Source organism: Mesoplodon mirus, assembly GCF_964341445.2.
Source record: "Mesoplodon mirus genome assembly, chromosome: X".
In the NCBI taxonomy this organism is placed as follows: Eukaryota; Metazoa; Chordata; class Mammalia; order Artiodactyla; family Ziphiidae; genus Mesoplodon; species Mesoplodon mirus.
Window position 1 is genome coordinate 136,742,378 of NC_138981.1, and position 19,586 is coordinate 136,761,963.

The 19,586-nt window shown below is 42.7% G+C and overlaps 1 protein-coding gene across 2 annotated transcripts in view; it reads right to left on the reverse strand.

The window, feature by feature from the left end:
• Window positions 1-19,586, reverse strand: part of CD99L2 (CD99 molecule like 2) — a 109,664-nt gene that overhangs the window by 8,667 nt on the left and 81,411 nt on the right. For both annotated transcript variants that reach the window (XM_082609187.1, XM_082609186.1), the window contains exons 5-9: window positions 17,474-17,542; window positions 17,259-17,354; window positions 15,097-15,162; window positions 906-944; window positions 302-421 (exon numbers count right to left, since the gene is read on the reverse strand). In XM_082609187.1, coding sequence (XP_082465313.1) covers window positions 302-421; window positions 906-944; window positions 15,097-15,162; window positions 17,259-17,354; window positions 17,474-17,542 — 390 coding nt within the window. The remainder of the gene's footprint in view (window positions 1-301; window positions 422-905; window positions 945-15,096; window positions 15,163-17,258; window positions 17,355-17,473; window positions 17,543-19,586) is intronic.

The window sequence follows — 19,586 nt, forward strand, 5'->3', positions numbered from 1 at the left end:
AAACCCAGGGCTCACCCTTGGAAGATCAAGGTCATTGGGCCCAGCCCAGTCCTCTCTTCCAGGCCGCTTTACACTTCAGTTTGGCCGAGGTCTGTCCCCAAGGGTTTTAAAAAGTGCAGCACCACCTCCACCTCAGCCTGGGGAGATCTGCTGAGGAGGTGTCTTGGGCAGGCTGTGGAAGGTTCCTGAATCTTAACTTGCTCGGGGTTCTGCCCCTTCCCCTCCAAAGCCCTGGCCCCTCTGTTCACATCAAGCAGCGGGAGGGTGCAGCCACAGGCGGCCGCAGGGCAGGTCCACTTACGCTGAATACTGAAGCAGAACTTCTTCTGCTGGTAGGAGATATAGCTGGAGACAGCGCCGATCAGGGCCATGGCCAGAGCACTGGCCACGCCGGCAATGGTGCCGGTCTCTGCCGACATGCCTGGGGAATGGAGAGAGGCGGGGTCAAGCCCACGACACCACAGGGATCGGCTCAGGCACCTGGCTCTCCTCTAGCCAGTGAGCTAAAGCTTGTTCTAGGGCCCGTGACCCCCAAGCCAGTGTGTGGGGCTGTGCCACTTATACCGAAGGGTGGAAAATGACACAGTGTGCCCACGGGTCTACCAAGTACTGCCCGTTTTCTGTAAGGATTTCCATTTTGAGCAGCTTGAAAGGTGGCTGTGGAGGCACTGCAGCCTCCACCCCACCAGCTGAGGCCCAGATAGGCCAGCGGGCTGCCCCTGGAGCCACTTCCCCGGGATCCAGAGCTTCACGCTTAATTCCTTTAAATGGCTGCACTCCTGTGCTGGTGGCCTCACGGACGGGTCTCTACCAGGAACTGTCACGGGAGGGTCAGGAAGCCCAGCTCTGAGACAAAAGCGGGCCAGTTTGTGGTTTCCAGCAGAAACCTCGGGACTCAAACTCACCGGATCCTGAGTCGTCCCCGCTGCCATACTGGCCATCACCTGCAGAAAGGACAAAAGCCGTCAGTGTCCTCCGTGACCACCAGCTCGGGGTCGGGAGGGACAGCCCCTTCCCGACTGGCTGAGCCTTCCGGGTCCACCTCTGCCCCAGGCCCCGCCAGCACAGCCCCTGTGGGCTCTGCCCTGACTGTAGCAAGACCTGCTTCCTTATGCCTGTCACCTGCCAAAGCCCAGGTGGGACGCTTTATTTTTGAAGTGACAGCGACTGTTCACTGACAACGTGTTACATCCTGGCTCTTCACACGCAGTCCGCTAGGGCAGGTGCGCCCAGCAACCATCCCCAACGATAGTGCAGGGAGCAGAGGTGCGCAGGTGGGGGACTTGCCGGCAGGGGGCGGAGCTCAGCCCACGCCAGGCGAGCCTGCCTCTGAAGGACAACATGGCGTGGGTCCCATGCATCTAGTGTCCCCTGTAAAAATATATTTATCGTTTACCTAATTATAGAAACACGGTTATGTAAAACTTTGTTTTAAACAGGGACGAAAGACTAGCATAAAAATATTTCATCATCCTACTACCCAAAGAGATTTATAGTTAATATTTCAATTTCTTTTCCTCCTGTCCTTTGCCCTTTACCTGGTTTTCTTCAAATCCAGATGCTTCTGCTCATGTAACTTAGGTGCACATACGGTGCCCTTATGATATGCTATAGGATTAAGTGGTAATCAGGAGCTTTTTAAGGGCCATCCACTTCTGGCTTGGCCTAGAGTTTGAGTTGTTCTTGGAACATAAACCAATGCAGGCTGACAATCGCCTATCTAGGATTTTGAAATTCAAAAGGCTCTGAAATATCACAGAGATGGGGAACAGATTAGTGGTTGACAGGGGTTAGAGAGGGTGAAGACGGAGGGAGGTGGCTGTGATGAAAAGAGGAAAACGGGAAGGATCCTTGTGGTGACAGAAGTGTTCTTTTCTTGACTGCAGTGGTGGTCACACAAACCTACATGTGATAACATTTCGTAGAACGAAACAGACACTCTCTCTCTCTCTCTCTCTCTCACACACACACACACACACACACACACACACACACACACACATGCTGCCCAGACAGCAGCTCCCTAACAAGCAACCAGTGCCATTTAGGACATTAATTAGCCTTGAGCACTCCCTTCACGGTGCCCTCTTCTTCTCAGGACATGATGCTCATTAATGGAGGGAGGCCGTGTTCCCAGAGCCCAGGGTTCTTGGGGGAAACTGCTCTAGTACGCTGGGGGGATGCAGGGGCATGAATTGTAACCAATGTCCCCCCTCCGGTTGGGCATGCTGCTCATGGGTAGGCTGGGGGCGCAGGGAACTCTCCGTACAATGTGCTCAATTTTGCTGTGGACCTAAAATTGCTCTAAAAAATAAAGTCTTTTTTTAAAAATAAGAGTCTTGGGGGAGAAAATGAGGTTTGCTATGTTCCCACCTGGGACTGAATCCTTGAGTTAAACGCATTTTACAGACATCCCTGATTGGAAATGAATGGTTATTTACAAAACAAGGAGCACTGGCATTTTCAAAAACACAATCACTGCTGTTGGAGGAAGCAGAGCAGAGAGGAGGACATGAGTCACCCTGTGCGTTAATGTGTGAGCAGCGAGGTCACCTGTGAGGACTTGGAGTCCGGCTGCACTGGCCCATCACTGGTCCCTTCTGCTGCGCCGGAGGCGGCTGTCGCAAGGGTAGCGGCCACCCCTCACAGGCGTCCTCTGCTGACGTGTTCATGTCACTAGATTTCCAGATAGGAATGAGCAACTCAACCCACTCTTTGGTTCACCTTGAGCTGGAATGAAGCTGAGTGTTCCCAAGTCTCCCTTTCCTGATTAATTCTTGATCATGAGGATTCACAACAACTTGAACCTCACCATCTGTATGGCCAGGAGCTATGAGGGTGTTACATGAAATGTAAACAGGAAGGCCCCCTGATCTCCAGGGGCATCTGGAGAGCTCTGGCTGCCCCTGGTTGTCAAAAATATTCAAATGCTCAATTCTTCAGTCTCTAGGAATCCCTGACTATCTGACCATCTGTGATTGGACACAAGCGTTTTTCTAAGAAGATGACAAATAAATGTTACTCCCTCCTCAAGAATAAATGTGATCCCATCCTGTGGGTCACTCACTGCTCAGATGGGCACGTGGGCTGAGATACTAAGAGGTTAAGGAAAGAACAATTGGAAAGTAAGACCCCAGTCATTCTAGATCCTTCCATCCCTTCTAGTGGCATGAACCTGAAGTAAAGTCGGCCACCAAGGCTTGCCACTGGAGTTAGCCAAGCCAATGTCACGGTTTTGATCCCTATTTGGCTACTGAGCTCCATTCACTTCCTCTCAGCACGGGCTGAACCCAGTTCCTTTACGAAATGCATGCCATGCAAAAGGTGGTACAGGGACAACTGGTGACCCAGTGGCATAACAAATTTATCCAAACCAACACCACCAAGGAAGTAAGTTTCCAATAAATATAAAATGGATGAAGCCATAAAAGCACTACGAGAAAATGTAGGACAACATTTATATTGTCTTGGGGTAACGAATGACTTCCTAAACCTGGCCCTCAAGCCAGGAGCCTGAAACGGAAAAGATTATATCAAAAGTCAAAACTTCCATACTAAAAGCACAAGAAACGAAAGGGAAAAATGGATAAATTGGAGTCTGTCAAAATTAAAAACCTTTGTGCTTCATAGGACATCATCAAGGAAGTGGAAAGACAGCCCACAGAGTGGAAGAAAACATTGGCAAATTCTATATCTGACAAGGGATGAGTATTGAGAATAAAGAACTTCTACTACTCAATAAAAAGGCAAATAATTCAATTTTAAAATGGACAAAGGATAGGAAGACATTTCTCCAGAGAGATATACAAATGGCCAATAAGCACACGAAAAGAGCTCAGCATCATTAGTCACCAGGGAAATGCAAATCAAACCCACGATGAGATACCACTTCACACGCATTAGGATGGCTACAATCCAAAAAAGGTAAATAGGTGTTGGTGAGGATGTGAAGAAATTGGATCTTTCAGACAATGCTGATGAGAATGTAAAATGCTACAGCTGCTGTGGAAAACAGGTTGGTGGTTACTCCCAAAGGTAAACACACAGAGTTACCACAAGACTGAACAATTCCACTTCTAGATATATATACCCAAGAGAATTGAAAACGCCTGACCACACAAAAATTGGTACACTGATTTCATTGCAGCATTAGTCGTAAAAGCCAAAATGTGGAAACCACCTAAAGGTTCATCAATTGATGAATGGGTAAATAAAATGTCTTTGGAAGGTATGAAAAGAGATTAATAATCCCTAATGTAAAAGGAGCCCTTACACATAAATGAGTAGAAAATGGGACAATGGGCATGAATAGGCAATTCACACAATATATTAAGAGTGTCTAATAAGACAGAGGTGAAAAGTGTTTCACTTCTTGGATGCAGAGAAATGGGAAATTTAAACAGGATGGCATTTTGTACTGATCAAATCTGCGAAGATTACAAAACTAAAATACCCAGTGAAAGTGAGTATATGAGCAAACAGGCAGCTGTTTCCTTCCCAGTGGTGGCAACGGCAGCTGGTACAATTGTAATGGAATGCCATGTGGCGGTACACTCGAAGAGCTGCATCTTTAAAAATTTACACCTCCTGTGACTCAGCAGTTCAAGTTCTAGGAATTTGTCTGACAGACAATTAAGGTCTTATACATTTGGCGATGAGGAAGTTCATCCCAGCACTGTGCACAGCAGTAAAAGGCTGGAGGAAAAACCCTCTCTGTACAAATATAGGCCCTGGTTAAAGAAGTCACAGTGAAACATAATCTTATGCAGTGGTTGACATGATTTTTTAAAGGACTCCCTAATACAGAAAAAGATATTCAGGGTGTTATTGAATTTAAAAAACTGGTTGTAAAAAGGTAACATGATCCCATTTTTGTAAAAATATTTCCAAATATATACTTTATGCTGTGAGCATACACTCCCAATTATTACTAGTGATTCTCCCTAGATGGTAAAACAATAAACAACTATTTTTCATAGAATTTTTCAAAGAATGTTTAAAATATGCAAGCCTCACGCAAATCTATCTACATCTACTTTCCCAGAACTGGAGAAATAGTTCAAAGAGGTTATTTCACAGGTCACTGGCAGGACCTTCATTTTCATGGACAATATGTTTTGTATCCTCACCTGCCTTCTGAGTTCACAATTATACAACACAACTACATACCAAAGAGTCTAGAGTCGCCTTCTATTGTACTAGACATTCCCCGGTACAGCATATCTCAGATTACAATTTGCTTTGAGTATAGACACCTATACGTGTAGATAGTTATGGAATGCCAGAGCTCTAGGGACCACTGTTATAGCGATAGTGACTGCCATAGCTGTAGGGACTGCCACCATAGCTCAAGAGACCCCATAGCTATAGTGCCCACCATAACTATAAGGGCTCCCATAGCTATAGTGACCACTGTAGCTACAGAGAACATTAGGCATTACCCTGTTGTCAACAGAAATGTTACCTCAGCATCTTCCAACATAAAAGACAACATTGCACACACATTGATACATACAGACATATCAATCTTGAGTCACAACAGCCGCATGCCTGTCAGACAGGGATGCAATGCACCGACGTGTCCCTCACTGACAACAGTGCAATTCCAGGCTCACTGCCAGTGCCTGACACGTCTGATTTGCCACGGGCATGCAGAGCCACGTGACAGTGGTAGATAACAGCTAGAACGGCCGAGGGGGGGCGTTCAAGTGGTTCAGGACCTCTGTAAGTGTGCTAGACTTCTAGCAGCCACAGCTAGGAGTTTTAGATTTTTTTAAAAATTATCTTCATTATTAAAAAAGTGGCAGCAGAAATGCAAAGTAAAATTAAAAAAAACTGAAAAATGAATAAACAAAGAGGGACAAACACTTGCTTCAAATGACCCATGGTTACAAAGTCAAATCGAATTGAAAAGAGTCAGCCAGAACCTGGCTCCCTAGGCTAACCGCTGGGGATGCCATTCCTCACTGTTCCAGAAAGTCTCCAAGGCCCAGATCTCCTCCACCCCCCACCTCAGGGAAGAGAACGGTCACCCTACCCTCTAGATAACGTGACAGGTGCCCCAACCCAGCACTGAGCTGTACACCCCACCTACCTATGGCAAGCTCGCAAGACACCAGAAGTCATCTCAGAGAAAAGCCCTGTGTTCACGCTGCCCTCGTGTGTGCATGTGTGCGTGCGTGTGTGTATGTGCATGTGTGTTGGGGGCAGGGGCTCTGAGGGAGCATGTGGGTTTTTTCACATTCTAGAACACTAGAACCAGAGAGCTGTTCTTCACATCTGAAACATCCTATTTCTTCATGTTATGAAAGCTAAAAAAAACCAGAAATGGGTCCATAGAGAGACATGGAAAGGGCTGTGTGGCGGCAAGTCCCTAACTTTTTTCAGCTCCCAATAGAAGGCAATGTTTCTGGGGTAAAAGCCCTTCCACTTAAGCTCTTTTGCCATGATTATGTTCCCATCGAGACCCAATGCCCTGTTGCATGAGATCAACTTAACGGCTTGGAAGGGACCATGACAGCGCCTATATATTTCAAGATAGTGACTGTAAATACAGTAAAAATGGAAGAGGAATGATTTCTTTAAACTCAGGAGGGAAAGTAGATAAACACAATGTGGTATATCTATACAAGGGAATATTATTCAGCCGTAAGAGGAAATGAAGTACTGAGCCACGCTATAATGTGGATGAACCTTGAACACATGCCAAGTAAAAGAAGCCAGACACAAAAGGGCAAATGCTATACAATTCCACTTAAATGAGGTACCTAAAGTAGTGAAATTCACAGAGGCAGAAGGTAGACTACTGGCTATTAGGGGCTGCGGGGAGGGGAGAATGGGGCGTAACTGCTTAATAGGTACAGTTTCCCTTTGGGAAGGTTCTGGAGATGGATGGTGGTGATGGTTGTACACTTTCAATGATTAAAATGGTAAATGTTATGTATATCTTACTACAATAAAACAAATTTAACTCAGTGAGGAACCCTGGGGGCCTGGAAGACTCTAGAAGACTGGAGGTTCCAGGTGGGGAGCTGAGAAGAGAAACAAATGGAATGAAAATTCAAAGGCAGGAAGCATTCTGCTGAGTCTGTCCAGGCACCTGCGAGACAAGAGGGGAGAGCAGAGGAAGCTGTCTGTGCAAAGCCCTGGAAGGCACTCTAAGACCGAGGCTCCTGGGCACCAGAAGGCTACAGCTGCAGGGAAAGAGCACTGGAACTACAGTCAATTCACTGACCGCAGCCAGACACAGCTTCTCATTGAACCCTGGGAAGTAAAGGCGATGGGTTCCCGCTTCACACGTGGGGACACCTTCACACACCTGGAGGGGAACGTCTACATCTCTTTAGAGGTACGGGTTTTGACTCTTGCCTCTGGTTTTAAGAACTACATGCTTTGGCCTTAGAAACTACCATCTGGGAGTGAAGAGTGCTCAACCTGGTTCTAATATGAAATTTTCTTTTTTGGCTAAAAACAATGATGCAGTATTTTCTGCTAATGACATCCCTGCTCCCCTCCACGCTCTTTCCCAACTGAGGACAGACACCAGGAGCCAGAGGAAGATCAGGTAAGGCGTTCGCTTCATGAACGGGGCTTCCAAGTACTTCTCCGCTACCCCCCCCCCACCCCTCACAAAACCACCTGGGGGAGAGCTGGGTTCACAGATCAGATTTATAGAGTTCACCGCCCGTAAGAGTGCACACTTACCCACCAGTTACATGAGGGGCACAGCCTCCCTCATCGCCCCCTTTGGGGTCCAAAAGAAAGCATTTCATGCCATGATGCCATCACTCGAGTGGCCCACAGGGTCGTCAGCCTAGCCAATCAAATGTGTCACTCTTCATGGGAAAGCGTGGGCGGGAGGGGAGAGAGCAAAGCCAGGTGTTTGGTCTATCCTGATCCCCTTGATTTCAGGAAACTTTTATTGGGGGTGCCAGGGATACACAAGGAAAAAGGTGCCTGCCTTCAGGAAGCCCAATATAGCAGGAGTGAAAAAGCTACACGTGACTTGGTGTGACTCAGTAATGCCAGGGGCTATGCTGTACCAGCAGGATGACAGAAGTTCTATGAGAACCAAAGGCACAAGATGGGCGCAGTGCCACAGGGCCACAGAGGGGAGGGGCCTCCAGAGAGGAGGGGGTCTTTGAGGTGTCCCTTAAGGGATCAGTGGCTGAGCATTTGCTGGACATGAGTGGGAATTCATCTGGTGGAAGAAAGGCATTTAAACAGAGGAACAGCATGTGAAGGCACAAAGATAGGCATGGACCAGCTCGTTCACATGTCTGGAGTCGAAATGAAGTTGACGGTCTAGGGCAGAAAGATATGTCAGCAGGATAAGGGGCTTGAACTTATCTTACAGGCATTAGGGAGCCATTAAAGAGACTTTGTTGTTGTTGTTTTGGCTTAAAAATTTTTCCCCAACAATTAAGAAAAAGTTCAAACGTTCAAAAAAGTTGAAAACACTGTACAGTGAACACTCATACACCCACCATCTGGATTCTATAATTAACAGTTTACATTATTCACTTTATCATATGTCCATCCATCCCTCTATCCATCCAATCTTATTTTTGTGATGCATTTCAAAGTAAGTCTCAGACATCTGTACGCTTCACCCATACACATATTATAACCTAGATTTCCATGTTTGCTTGTGATTCCTTTTTTAAGGTAAAATTTACATATAATAAAATACTAATCTTACATGTACCATTTCGTAAGTTTTCACAGATGCATACACCTGTGAAACCCATACCCCCACTGAGATACAGAATTAACATCAGTCCAGAAAGTTCTCTCATGTCCCTGTCCAATTAATCCCCATTCTCACCCCAATCCACAGCAGCTGTGGATCTCATTTGTAACATTAGAAATTATTTTTACAAATATTAGAACTTCACGTGACTGGGCTCATATAGCATGTACTGTTTTTTTCACTGGCTTCTTTCACTCAGCATAATATTTTTGACATCTATTCATGTTATTCTGTGTTTCAGTAAGTCATTCCATTGTATGAGTATATATCACAATTTGTCTATCCATTCTCCTATTGATAATTAGGCTGTTTACAGTTTCTTTTGTTGTTGTTTTGCTATTATAAATAAAGTCACTTTTAGAATTCTGTTATAAGTCTTTTTTGGACATAAGCTCTCATTTTTCTTAAAAATAAGTGAAATTGCTGGGTTATTGGGGAGGTCTATGTTCAGTTTTATAAGAAACTTTACATTCACACCAACAACGTACGAGTGTTCCAGTTGCTCCACTTACATACTAACATTCGGTATCTGTCAGTCTTTCTGACTTTAGCCATTCTGGTGGCTGTGTTGTGATAACTCATCATGGTTTTCATTCGCATTTCCCCAATAAAGATTTTGAGCATCTTCATATAACTTCTTTTATGAAGTGTCTCTTAGGCTCAGTTTTTAATTGGGCTGTTTGTCTTTTCATTATTACACAATAGTTTTAAACAGAGGACTGACAAGATCACGTTCCTGGTGATTCTCTCTGGCAGCTGCATGGAGGACAGGCTGGAGCCAGGAGACCAGTTAAGAGATTAAGGTAATGACCCAAGGGTAGGTGATATGGGCCTGGGCTTGAGGGGAGGCAAAGAGAAAGAATATTCCAAATTCAAAAGATACTAGCAGAGAGGATGTCTGGCATGAGGGGTTGAGGAGGTCAACAAATCCTCTTCTCAAAAAGCAACTATAACCCTGGACAATCAAAGACAGCCATTTCAGGAAACAGATTTAGTTCCTGTGAGAACACCTGGAATCTGAGGCCTTTTCCCCCAGGGTTGCTCTCATTTCCCCTTCTCCCAGGTCTTTCAGCAGCTAGTTTAACTGGGGAGAGGTGGATAGGCCATGGAAATCAGCAACTGCACTACCGCTGCCAAACGGGACCCACAGGACTTGGAGAGCCAGCAGCTCCTTTAGCCTGAGCAAGTTAACCAGTCAACTAGCCAGGGATTTAACAGAGACGTGAGACAACCATAGGGGGCTTGATACATTCTCCACATAGCCTTGGTTGCCCTGAAGCTGAGGACATGCCCAGCAGAGACAGTATTGGTATTGGCTGAAGGCCAGCTACAGACAACAATGGAGCAGAATTGAGAGTCCAGAAACGAACTCTTACATCTATGGTCAATTGATTTTCCATAGGAGCCAAGACAGTTTAGTAGGGAAAGGAAAATCTTGTCAACAAGTGGTGCCAGGACAATTGGATATCCACATGCAAAAGAATAAAGTTGGACTCCTATTTCACACCATATACAGATGAACTAAAAGATGGAACAAAGGCATAAATGTAAAAGCAAAAACAATAAAACTCTTAGAAGAGGACATAAGAAAAAATCTTCATGAACTTAGTTGTTCTTAAAACACCAAAGCATGATCCGTAAAAGAAAAAAAATTGATAAATCGAACTTTATAAAAAAATAAATTTTATTATTTGATAAACAACACTATGAAGAAAAGGAAGAGACAAGCCACAGACTGGGAAAAAAATATTTTTAAAATCATATACCTGGAAAAGGATTTGTATCCAGGTTAAAAATAGAACTAATAAAAGCAAACTGAATTTTTCACATGGGCAAAAAATCTGAACAGACTTCAAAGAACAGTATAAAATAAGAATATAAAAAGATGCTCAACATCAGTTCCCATTAGAAAAATACAATGAAAAAACAATTAGATACCCCTACACAAGTATTAGAATGCCTAAAATGAAAAAAAAAAACAAAACAAAAAACATACCCTGACAGAACCCTCTTACACTGCTGGTGGGAATGTAAATTGGTGCAGCCATTATGGAAAACAGTATGGAGGTTCCTCAGAAAACTAAAAATAGAGATACATGATCCAGCAATCCCGCTCCTGGGCATATATCCAGACAAAACTACAATTCAAAAATATACATGCACCCCAATGGTCACTGCAGCACTATTTACAAAAGCCAAGACTTGGAAGTGTTCACTGGAAGATGAATGGATGAAGAAGTTGTGGTACATATATACAATGGAGTATTACTCAGCCATAAAAAAAAGAATGAAATAATGCCATCTGCAGCTACATGGATGGACCTAGAGACTATCATACTAAGCAAAGTAAGTCAGACAGAGAAAGAAAAATACCATATATGATAACACTTACATGTGGAATCTAAAATATGACACAAATGAACATATCTACGAAACAGACTCACAGACACAGAGAATAGACTTGTGGTTGCCAAGGGGGAGGGGGTGAGGGAAGGAAGGATTGGGAGTTGGATATTAGCAGATGCAAACTAGTATATATAGGATGGATAAACAACAAGGTCCTACTGTTGTAGCATGGGGAACTATATTCAATATCCTGAGATAAACCATAATGGAAAAGTACATATATATATATATGTGTGTGTGTGTGTGTGTATAACTGAGTTACTTTGCTATACAGCAGAAATTAATACAACATTGTAAATCAAATATACTTCAAAAAAAATTTTTTTAAACCCTGACAATATCAATTGCTGATAAGGATGTAGAGCAACTGGAACTCTCATTCATTGCTCATGGAAAAGTATTGGGCTGGCCAAAAAGTTCGTTCGGCTATTCCCATAAGATGTAAGAGGTCGGGTTTTCTCAAACGAACTTTTTGGCCAACCCAATATAATGGTACAGCCACTTCAGAAGACAGCTGGGAAGTTTATTGTAAAGCTAAACATAGATTTACCATATGACCCAGAAATTATATACCTAGGTATTTACCCATGTGGACTGAAAACTTATGTCTGTACAAAAACCTGTATGTAAATATTTATAGCAGCTTTATTTATAATCACCAAAAGCTAAATGCAACCAAGATGTCCTTCAATAGGTGAATGGACAAACTGTGGTACATCTAGACAATGAAATAATATTATAAAGAAATGACTTACCAAGCCATGAAAAAACATATAGGAACCTTTAATGCACATTGCTAAATGAAAGAAGCCAGTCTGGAAACGCTCCATACTGTATGATTCTAACCATATGACATTCTGCAAAAGGCAAAAGCTATGGAGATGATAAACAGATCAGTGGTTGCACTAAGAGAAAATGGACTGTGGTTGAGGAAAGAGAGAGTGGCTGAGTACCAAAGGGGTATACAGAAGAACTTCTATGGTGACACTGTTCTGTATGGTACTTGGGTGCTGGACACATGACTATATGCATTTGTAAAAACCCATACAGATGTGTATCACAAGGAGTGACCTTTAATGTATGCAAGCAAAACATCAACCAGGTTGGTGGGGGATCCCAGGATGGAATGTAGACTGTGACAAATGAATGTATCTGCATTATAAATGTATGTCAGAACTGCACTGAATGGAGGGGTAATAAAGGAGCTATGCAAGTAACTTTTAAAAAAATGGTATTTTGACTGAAACTGTAAGGTAAAGACAAAAGAAGAAAAACAAACACTGGACTGTAGTTGGTAAAGCTGCGTCTCATAGGGGTATGGGTTAACAATTATGATTGCGCTATACACGTGTAATACCAGAATTGAGCAAGTAAGCAAACAGTTGATGGATGGTGGGTTTCTCATTGTCAGAGAGAGAAGTTAAAGATCAGCAAGAAAGGAATACTAAAATATGTCTCCAACTGTAATCTACTGCTAGAAGGCTTAAGTATGAACTCATGTTTAGGTTAATACAGATGCTGATGAATAGATACAGAAATAATTATAGATACATATATATACAGTTTATTAATAAAATACATAAAATACATCCATGCACTTCCTGTTTCCTAGTTCTGCCCACTTAAAGGGTTTAGAAGTAGCAACATCCCACTAATGGATATACTCAACACCCTTCCCTTTCAGTGGGCAAGAGAATGACATACCACTGGACGCTCAAGGAAGGAGACCCACCAGGCAACAGTGTTTAGGAAGAAGAAGTGAATGAGAACAAGAAAGTGGGAGAGTGCCAGGTAGGGCCCAGGAGGAAAGAATGTGAAGGAGGAGGTGGTCATCAAAGTGAAATGCTGCAGAGGTCACATGGGACAGAGGGTTGTGACCACCAAGAAATGACTGGGGACCAAAGAGCAACTCCAGGGGAATGGGAGGAGAGGCTTGCATACACTAAGGTGTAGACCACAGAGGGGACAATGAGGAGATGAAACTCATTAGCTCAAGCTTCTCAGTCAGTGAAAATGCTAGGGAATGGAGGAGGCTGATGGGACCTGTTGATGAGAGACAGTCACTACTACCTACAGACAAAATATGGGGCACTTACAGGGCCATGAGAAATGTTTTCTTGAGAAAACATATACAACAGATAACACACTATCTCAGAAATACACTCCGAAACTATAGTTGAGTCTGTGCGCCTAAAACCCAGTTAGAAAATGCATTAATTAGGACTGTTTTTATGCTGAAGATCATCATTTATTTAAATGTGGTGTTTTATCTTCATACATGGCATTAGCACGTTTGCATAGAGAAGACTGAGAACTTCATGGTGTACTTATCATAACCTAAGTTTCAGTTTCACACTCGTATTTTTTGCCGGGACTCTCTACTTTCTTTTACTGACACCTATAATGACAGAGAGTATATCTTACGCTAATAATTGATTATTCTTTACAACAGAAATTCAAATATGAGCCTAATTAAAGAATTTCCTAACACTTCTTCCTTGTTAAAACATGTACTTTTAATAAGGAAACCCCTCTCTTCTCACCATCTGGAAATACCATTTGTCACCCGGGAGTAATTGGCTAATTTGCTGGGTTTGCCCTTTAAATGTTCCATGCTCTCCTGACACCTGTGAGTTTCATTTAGAGGTTTTCAGAGTTTTTACTCAAAATGACACTGTTTGGAAAGGTGGTTTGAAGGACAGATTTGACTACAGTATCCTTTAATCAGAAGACAACACTGTTCCCATACGAAAGGCACACAATTCCTACAAGAAAGAAGCAGATGCTAGTGCCACAGCCTAGATTGTGGGGAGCAGAGCAGGCTGACACTGGATACAATCACGACATGTTACACTCAGAACCACAAATCACAACCACAACAGGGAATGACCAAAAAATGCTGTACCCACAACTTAGCATCACAACAGGTTACCATCACAATAGTTACAATCATAAAAACTTACCACCAGAACTACAAGTTACAATCACAACATAAAATCAGAACAGGTTACAAGCACAAGTACCAACCGCAAATTACAACCCTAACTTATTTTGCCACATCAAGTCTGGCTAACATTGTCTCCATACTAGGATCCGATCTTGCCAACGTATTAAGACAAAAAGTTTAAATCTTTGTGTGATTTGCGGGGGGAACTAAAACTACCTGCCTTGGGGGAGGGTGTGACTATGAAGGGCTGACACATCGGATACAATTTCATCGACCCAGACCCACAAGTGCATGTGTCCATGTGTACACACACACACACACACACACACACACAAAGTGCATGCAAAATCTGATGAAATCTGAATAAGGTCTGTATGTGACTTAATAACAATATTGTACCAGTGTCAGCTTCCTGGTTTTGACAATGTAACTATAGTTTTATTAAGGTATCAGGGGAAGCTGGGTAAAGGGTACCTAGGAATTTTCCTGAACAATTTGTTTATTTTTACAACTTCTTGTGACTCAAACTACTGCAAAATAAAAAGATATTTTAAAAGATATCTGACTTGCTATGGGTGTCTTAAAAAAGTTCTTGTCATGATGAGTTTTGCTCCCTCCATCCCAAGAGTGACAGGCTCCCCAGGTTGGGAAGGCTGTTCCCAATGAGTCCTCTGACCTTGAGTCACTGTAACTGGTGCTGCCTTGGCAAACAGCTTCTGCTAGTATGGACACATTAACCCATGCAGCACCTTGGCTTTCCGGAACGTCAGGGAAAATGTGTGGCTTTTCCAAACTGGCTCATAAATCCCCGCCTTGAGCTGCACAGTCTCTGTATCATTCCAAGTCAACCCCAAACTGCAAGCAGGGATGTCTAGGAACTAACAACCTTTGATTTCCCAGAGTCTGAGTAAGAACAGCTCCAATCAACCTGGTTGCTGTATAATCCGGTCTTTAACGAGAATAAGGCATTTGGACAAATCAGTGCTCCTACCTTTACCCTTGTCAGGTTTGTATTCACCACCTCCTAATATGTCTTCAAGATCCTTGTCTGAAAAACCTAGAGAAAACAAAACACACATCTCAATGCCAAAAACAGTTCTCAGAGACAAGAAATTTGTTACTTAATGTTGCCCAACATCCCCAGAAAGTGATTGCCACTTAAGAGGATCCTTGATGAATGCGTAGGCAAAACTCTAAAGGGGCCCCCCAAGATTCCCTCCCACCAGTGTACACACCCCAGTATCCCATGACTGGGTGCGAGCAGAACCATGCATAGGATGGCTATCAACCCGTGATTAGGTTATATTACATGCCGAGGTGAACGGACTTTGCAGATGTAATTAAGTTACCACATCAGTTTGACTTGGCATTAATCAAAAGGCAGATTTTCCTGGGTGAGCCTGAACTTAATCAAGTGAGCCCTTTAAAACAGGGTTGAGGGCCTCCTGAGCTCAAACACTAGAAGCAACAGACTTAGCCTTCCTCTCCCCCTCCCTGCTCTTCTCTACTCCCCCCTCCCCCTCCCCCCTTCTCTCCCCTTCTGTCTAGTCTCTGTTTTTCTCCTGGTGGTCTTAAAGAAGCAAGCAGCCACTTGTCCTAGAACTGCAAGGAAACGGTTCTCTGCCAACGAGCACACGAGCTTGGAAGACAACCCAACCTCAGCTGAGACCCCAGACCTGGAGGACACTGTGACTGAAGGTGTATGAGGTTCTGAAGAGAAAAACTCAGCTGAGCTGTTCCTGAACTCCTCACCAAAAGAAACAGCTTGTGATCATTTGTTATGGTGGCAACAGAAAACTAATACAAGGAAACCGAAAAATTAATTTTATTATAGCTCAACCATTGAGCACACATCTTTTAATATTCTGTGATGAAATGGGAAGCATGCTTACAGCATGTCTGTTCCACTCCAAAGTCCTATAGTTGACTCAAAAAAGCACATGTGTGACTGTTTCAATTCTGCTTTGTATTAGCTGCTTTCTGTCATGAAAGACTACTTTTACTAGAAAGAAAGAATGATGGGCTAACTATGGTTATGGCAGCTTGAGTATTTGGCAGGTGTTTTCTTGAAAATGAATGAAATGGGGCTGTTACTTTAAAGAAAACCACTGGCAGTACTTGTTGCCAGTGATAATATTTCAAACAAAAAAGAGAATTTTGAAAAATCTATATCTACCACTGTGAGCTTAACAACCTTCCAGTACTTAAAGACTTTTTCTAATGAGATGGTGGTGATATTAACCAATGTGAATTTGGGGCACTGCATAATGAAATATGGCATTATTTGGAAGGTCAAAAGACTTAAGAACATCAATATTTTCCAAATGACCAATGCGTAATGCACAAAACCATGAATGGGTAAAAGTTCCACTAATAAGTACATGAGAATCCATGGGGAGTTTAATGAAATCAACTATGGAAAATTCGTTGATATGGTTTCACATTCTACACTGCACTTAACCTATAAGAAACAACCAGTGGTCGAGTTTGGCTGTCTTACCAAAGAAAAATGATGTGGATCAATGATCTGAAAAGTCTATTAAAATATTATTCCCCTTTCCAATGGCATATATCTTATAAGGCCAGATCTCCTTCATATACATCAACTGTAACAACATATCAACTTGAGCCCAGAAGGGGATGGAGATGTGAGAGTCTAGCTCTTCTTTTTTTGGCCACACCACAGCGTGAGGGATCTTAGTTCCCCAACCAGGAAGTGCGGAGTCTTAACCACTGGACCGTCAGGGAAGTACCCTAGCTTTCCTACTAAGATAGACATTATAGAAAAATGTACAACGATACCACTTTTCTCACTAAATTGTCTTTATCTTGCCATAGTTACTTCTCATAAAATATGCTATTTATGTTACTATGTGTGTTTACTGTCGTTCATTTTAATTTTTTTCCAGTTTTAGATTCAAAGATGATAAATATCAACAGATGTGACCCACATCTCAATAGAGATTCTCAATAATTTGGGGAGTCCTGAGACCAAAACGTTTGAGAACCACTGTTGTAGGGTTCTCCTGGGCCTTGAAGTGCTCACAGCTCTGCCAGGCCAGGAGTGGCTCTGTGGGCTGTTGTAGTTAATGAGCTACACCCTGACCAGGGAGCTACAGCACTGGCCTGTGCCTTCAACCAGCTATGACTTACCTCCTCCTCCTGCACTTGGCTTCCTGTGGCCATGATCTTGATCATTTCGATCATCCAAGGCATCGGCCAAGTCAAATTCTTTTTCTCCAGGGGACCCTAAAACATAAAAGACAAAGTCAGTTGGTTAAATTACAGGTATAGCTCATTTGGACACATGGCCCCAGAGAGCTCCACGGGGTCCCTCCTTAGTGCCCTCCTCAGAACAGTCGTGTTACCTGCAGGCTTTGCTGGAGCTCTGGTCGCTCCCGGTCTCCTGGTTGTGGTGGTGACATGGTCCCATCTCTCTAAAAGGGGGAAGGTGGACAGCAAGGGGAGCACAATTAGTAACAACACACAGCAGCCACTGCACGGCTCAGGGAAGTCACAGCATGAGCACAGCACTCCTGTCCTGGTCCTTGAGGTCCCTCTAATGCCTCTGAAGAATCACTCTGAGGATGACAAAAGAGATGTAAGAAGGTTTACACGAGACGAGTTCTGCTTGCTTTTCTTCACAGGATGGGTGGTGAGGTGGACATGATCCCACATTTGATCTGGTGGTTAGTGGAGCTGGGACTTGAGCCCAGATCTCCAGGAGATGACCACACGCTTCAGGGGGTCCCAGAGCTTGAGCACAACCCCTGAGAGCTCCAAGCCTTGTCTGTCACCACTCTCGACCTGGCACCGTAATCACACATAATACTGCCCAGGGATGAAGTGACGTTATGTTCCCAGTAGAGTATGGGAGTGTCTCATCAACTGAAAGTGGTTACAACACCAACAAAATATTTTATATAAGTGTGGTTACTGCTGTTAATACTACGTCTTTCAGCTCAACCATATTCCTTTAAAATGGTGGACTTCTTGCACATCAATTACGTAGCATGCCACACATGAGTTTTCCAATAGTTTTTCTTGAACTTCAAGACTCCCATAACTGTTCCTATAATTGGAGGTAGCAGAGGGACAGGAAATTTAAGGGAAAGGAAAGGCATAGACAGTGCTGTATACAGTAAGCACTTAGAATAGAAACATCAATGTTTGCAGGGAAAAAAAACCTCAATGACTTTTACAGATCAATAACGTAATCCTCAAACTGCCCAGGTAATTTACAACTCGTTACCTATCTTTTTTGGATAGAACCTTGGGGTTGTCTATGGATCAAAGAATTATAAGTCTGAATCTTCTGGAAAGAGTGTTAAAAACACAGTAAGACATGACCTGCCAGTTCTCATTAGCAATAAAGGGGGATGTCACATAATGATAAAGGATCAATCCACCAAGAACACATAACAATCGTAAATGTGTATGCACCAAACAACAGAGTCTCAAAACACATGAAGCTAAAACTCACAGAGCTGAGAAAAGAAATAAACAAATCCACAAGTATAGTTGGGGACATCAATACTCTACTCTCAGCAACTGACAGAACTACTAGAATGAAAACCAGCAAGGATATAGAAGAACTAAACAACACAATCAACTAACAGGATGTAACTGGCATAATGGACACTACCCAGTCGCAGCAGAGTAAGTAACTGTTTAAGCACCCATGGAATATTCACCAACAGATCACACCCTGAACCAGAAAGCAAACCTCAACAAATTTAAAAGTATTGAAGTGATAGAGAGTGGTATCTCTGACTATAATAGAATCAAACTAGAAACAACCAAACCAAAAACAAATAAGAGAAAACAAGAAAATCTCTAAACACTTGGAAATAAACAAGACACTTCTAAATAAAACAAGGGTCAATGAGAAAGTCTCAAAATGAAATTTTAAGAATAAATAGCCCTAATGAAAATGAAAATACAGCATATCAAAATATGGGAGATGTAGCTAAAGTAATGCTGAGAGAGAAGTTTATAGCACTAAATGCTTAAATTAGAAACAAAGAAAGGTCTCAAATCAATAATCCAAGCTCCTAACCCAAGATACTAGAAAATGAAGAGCTAGATACTAGAAAAACAAACCCAAAGCAAGAAGACAGAAGGAAAAAATATAAGAGCAGAAATCAATGAAATTGAAAATAGAAAAGTAAAATAGATCAACCAAACGGTTTGTTCTTTGAAAAAGTCAGTAAAATTGATATACCTCTAACCTTACTAACAAATATAATTGAAGAAAAAAACCCCAAAATACTAATATAAGGAGTGAAACAGCAGATATCATTATAGATTCTGCACTATTAAAAGGATAATAAGAAAATGCTATGAACAACTTTATGTATTTGACAACTTAGAAGAAATGGACCAATTCCTCGAAATCCACAAACTATCACAACTCAACTCAATCCCGTGTTCACGTACTGTAAGACTAATATTGTTAAGATGACAATACTACCCAAAGTG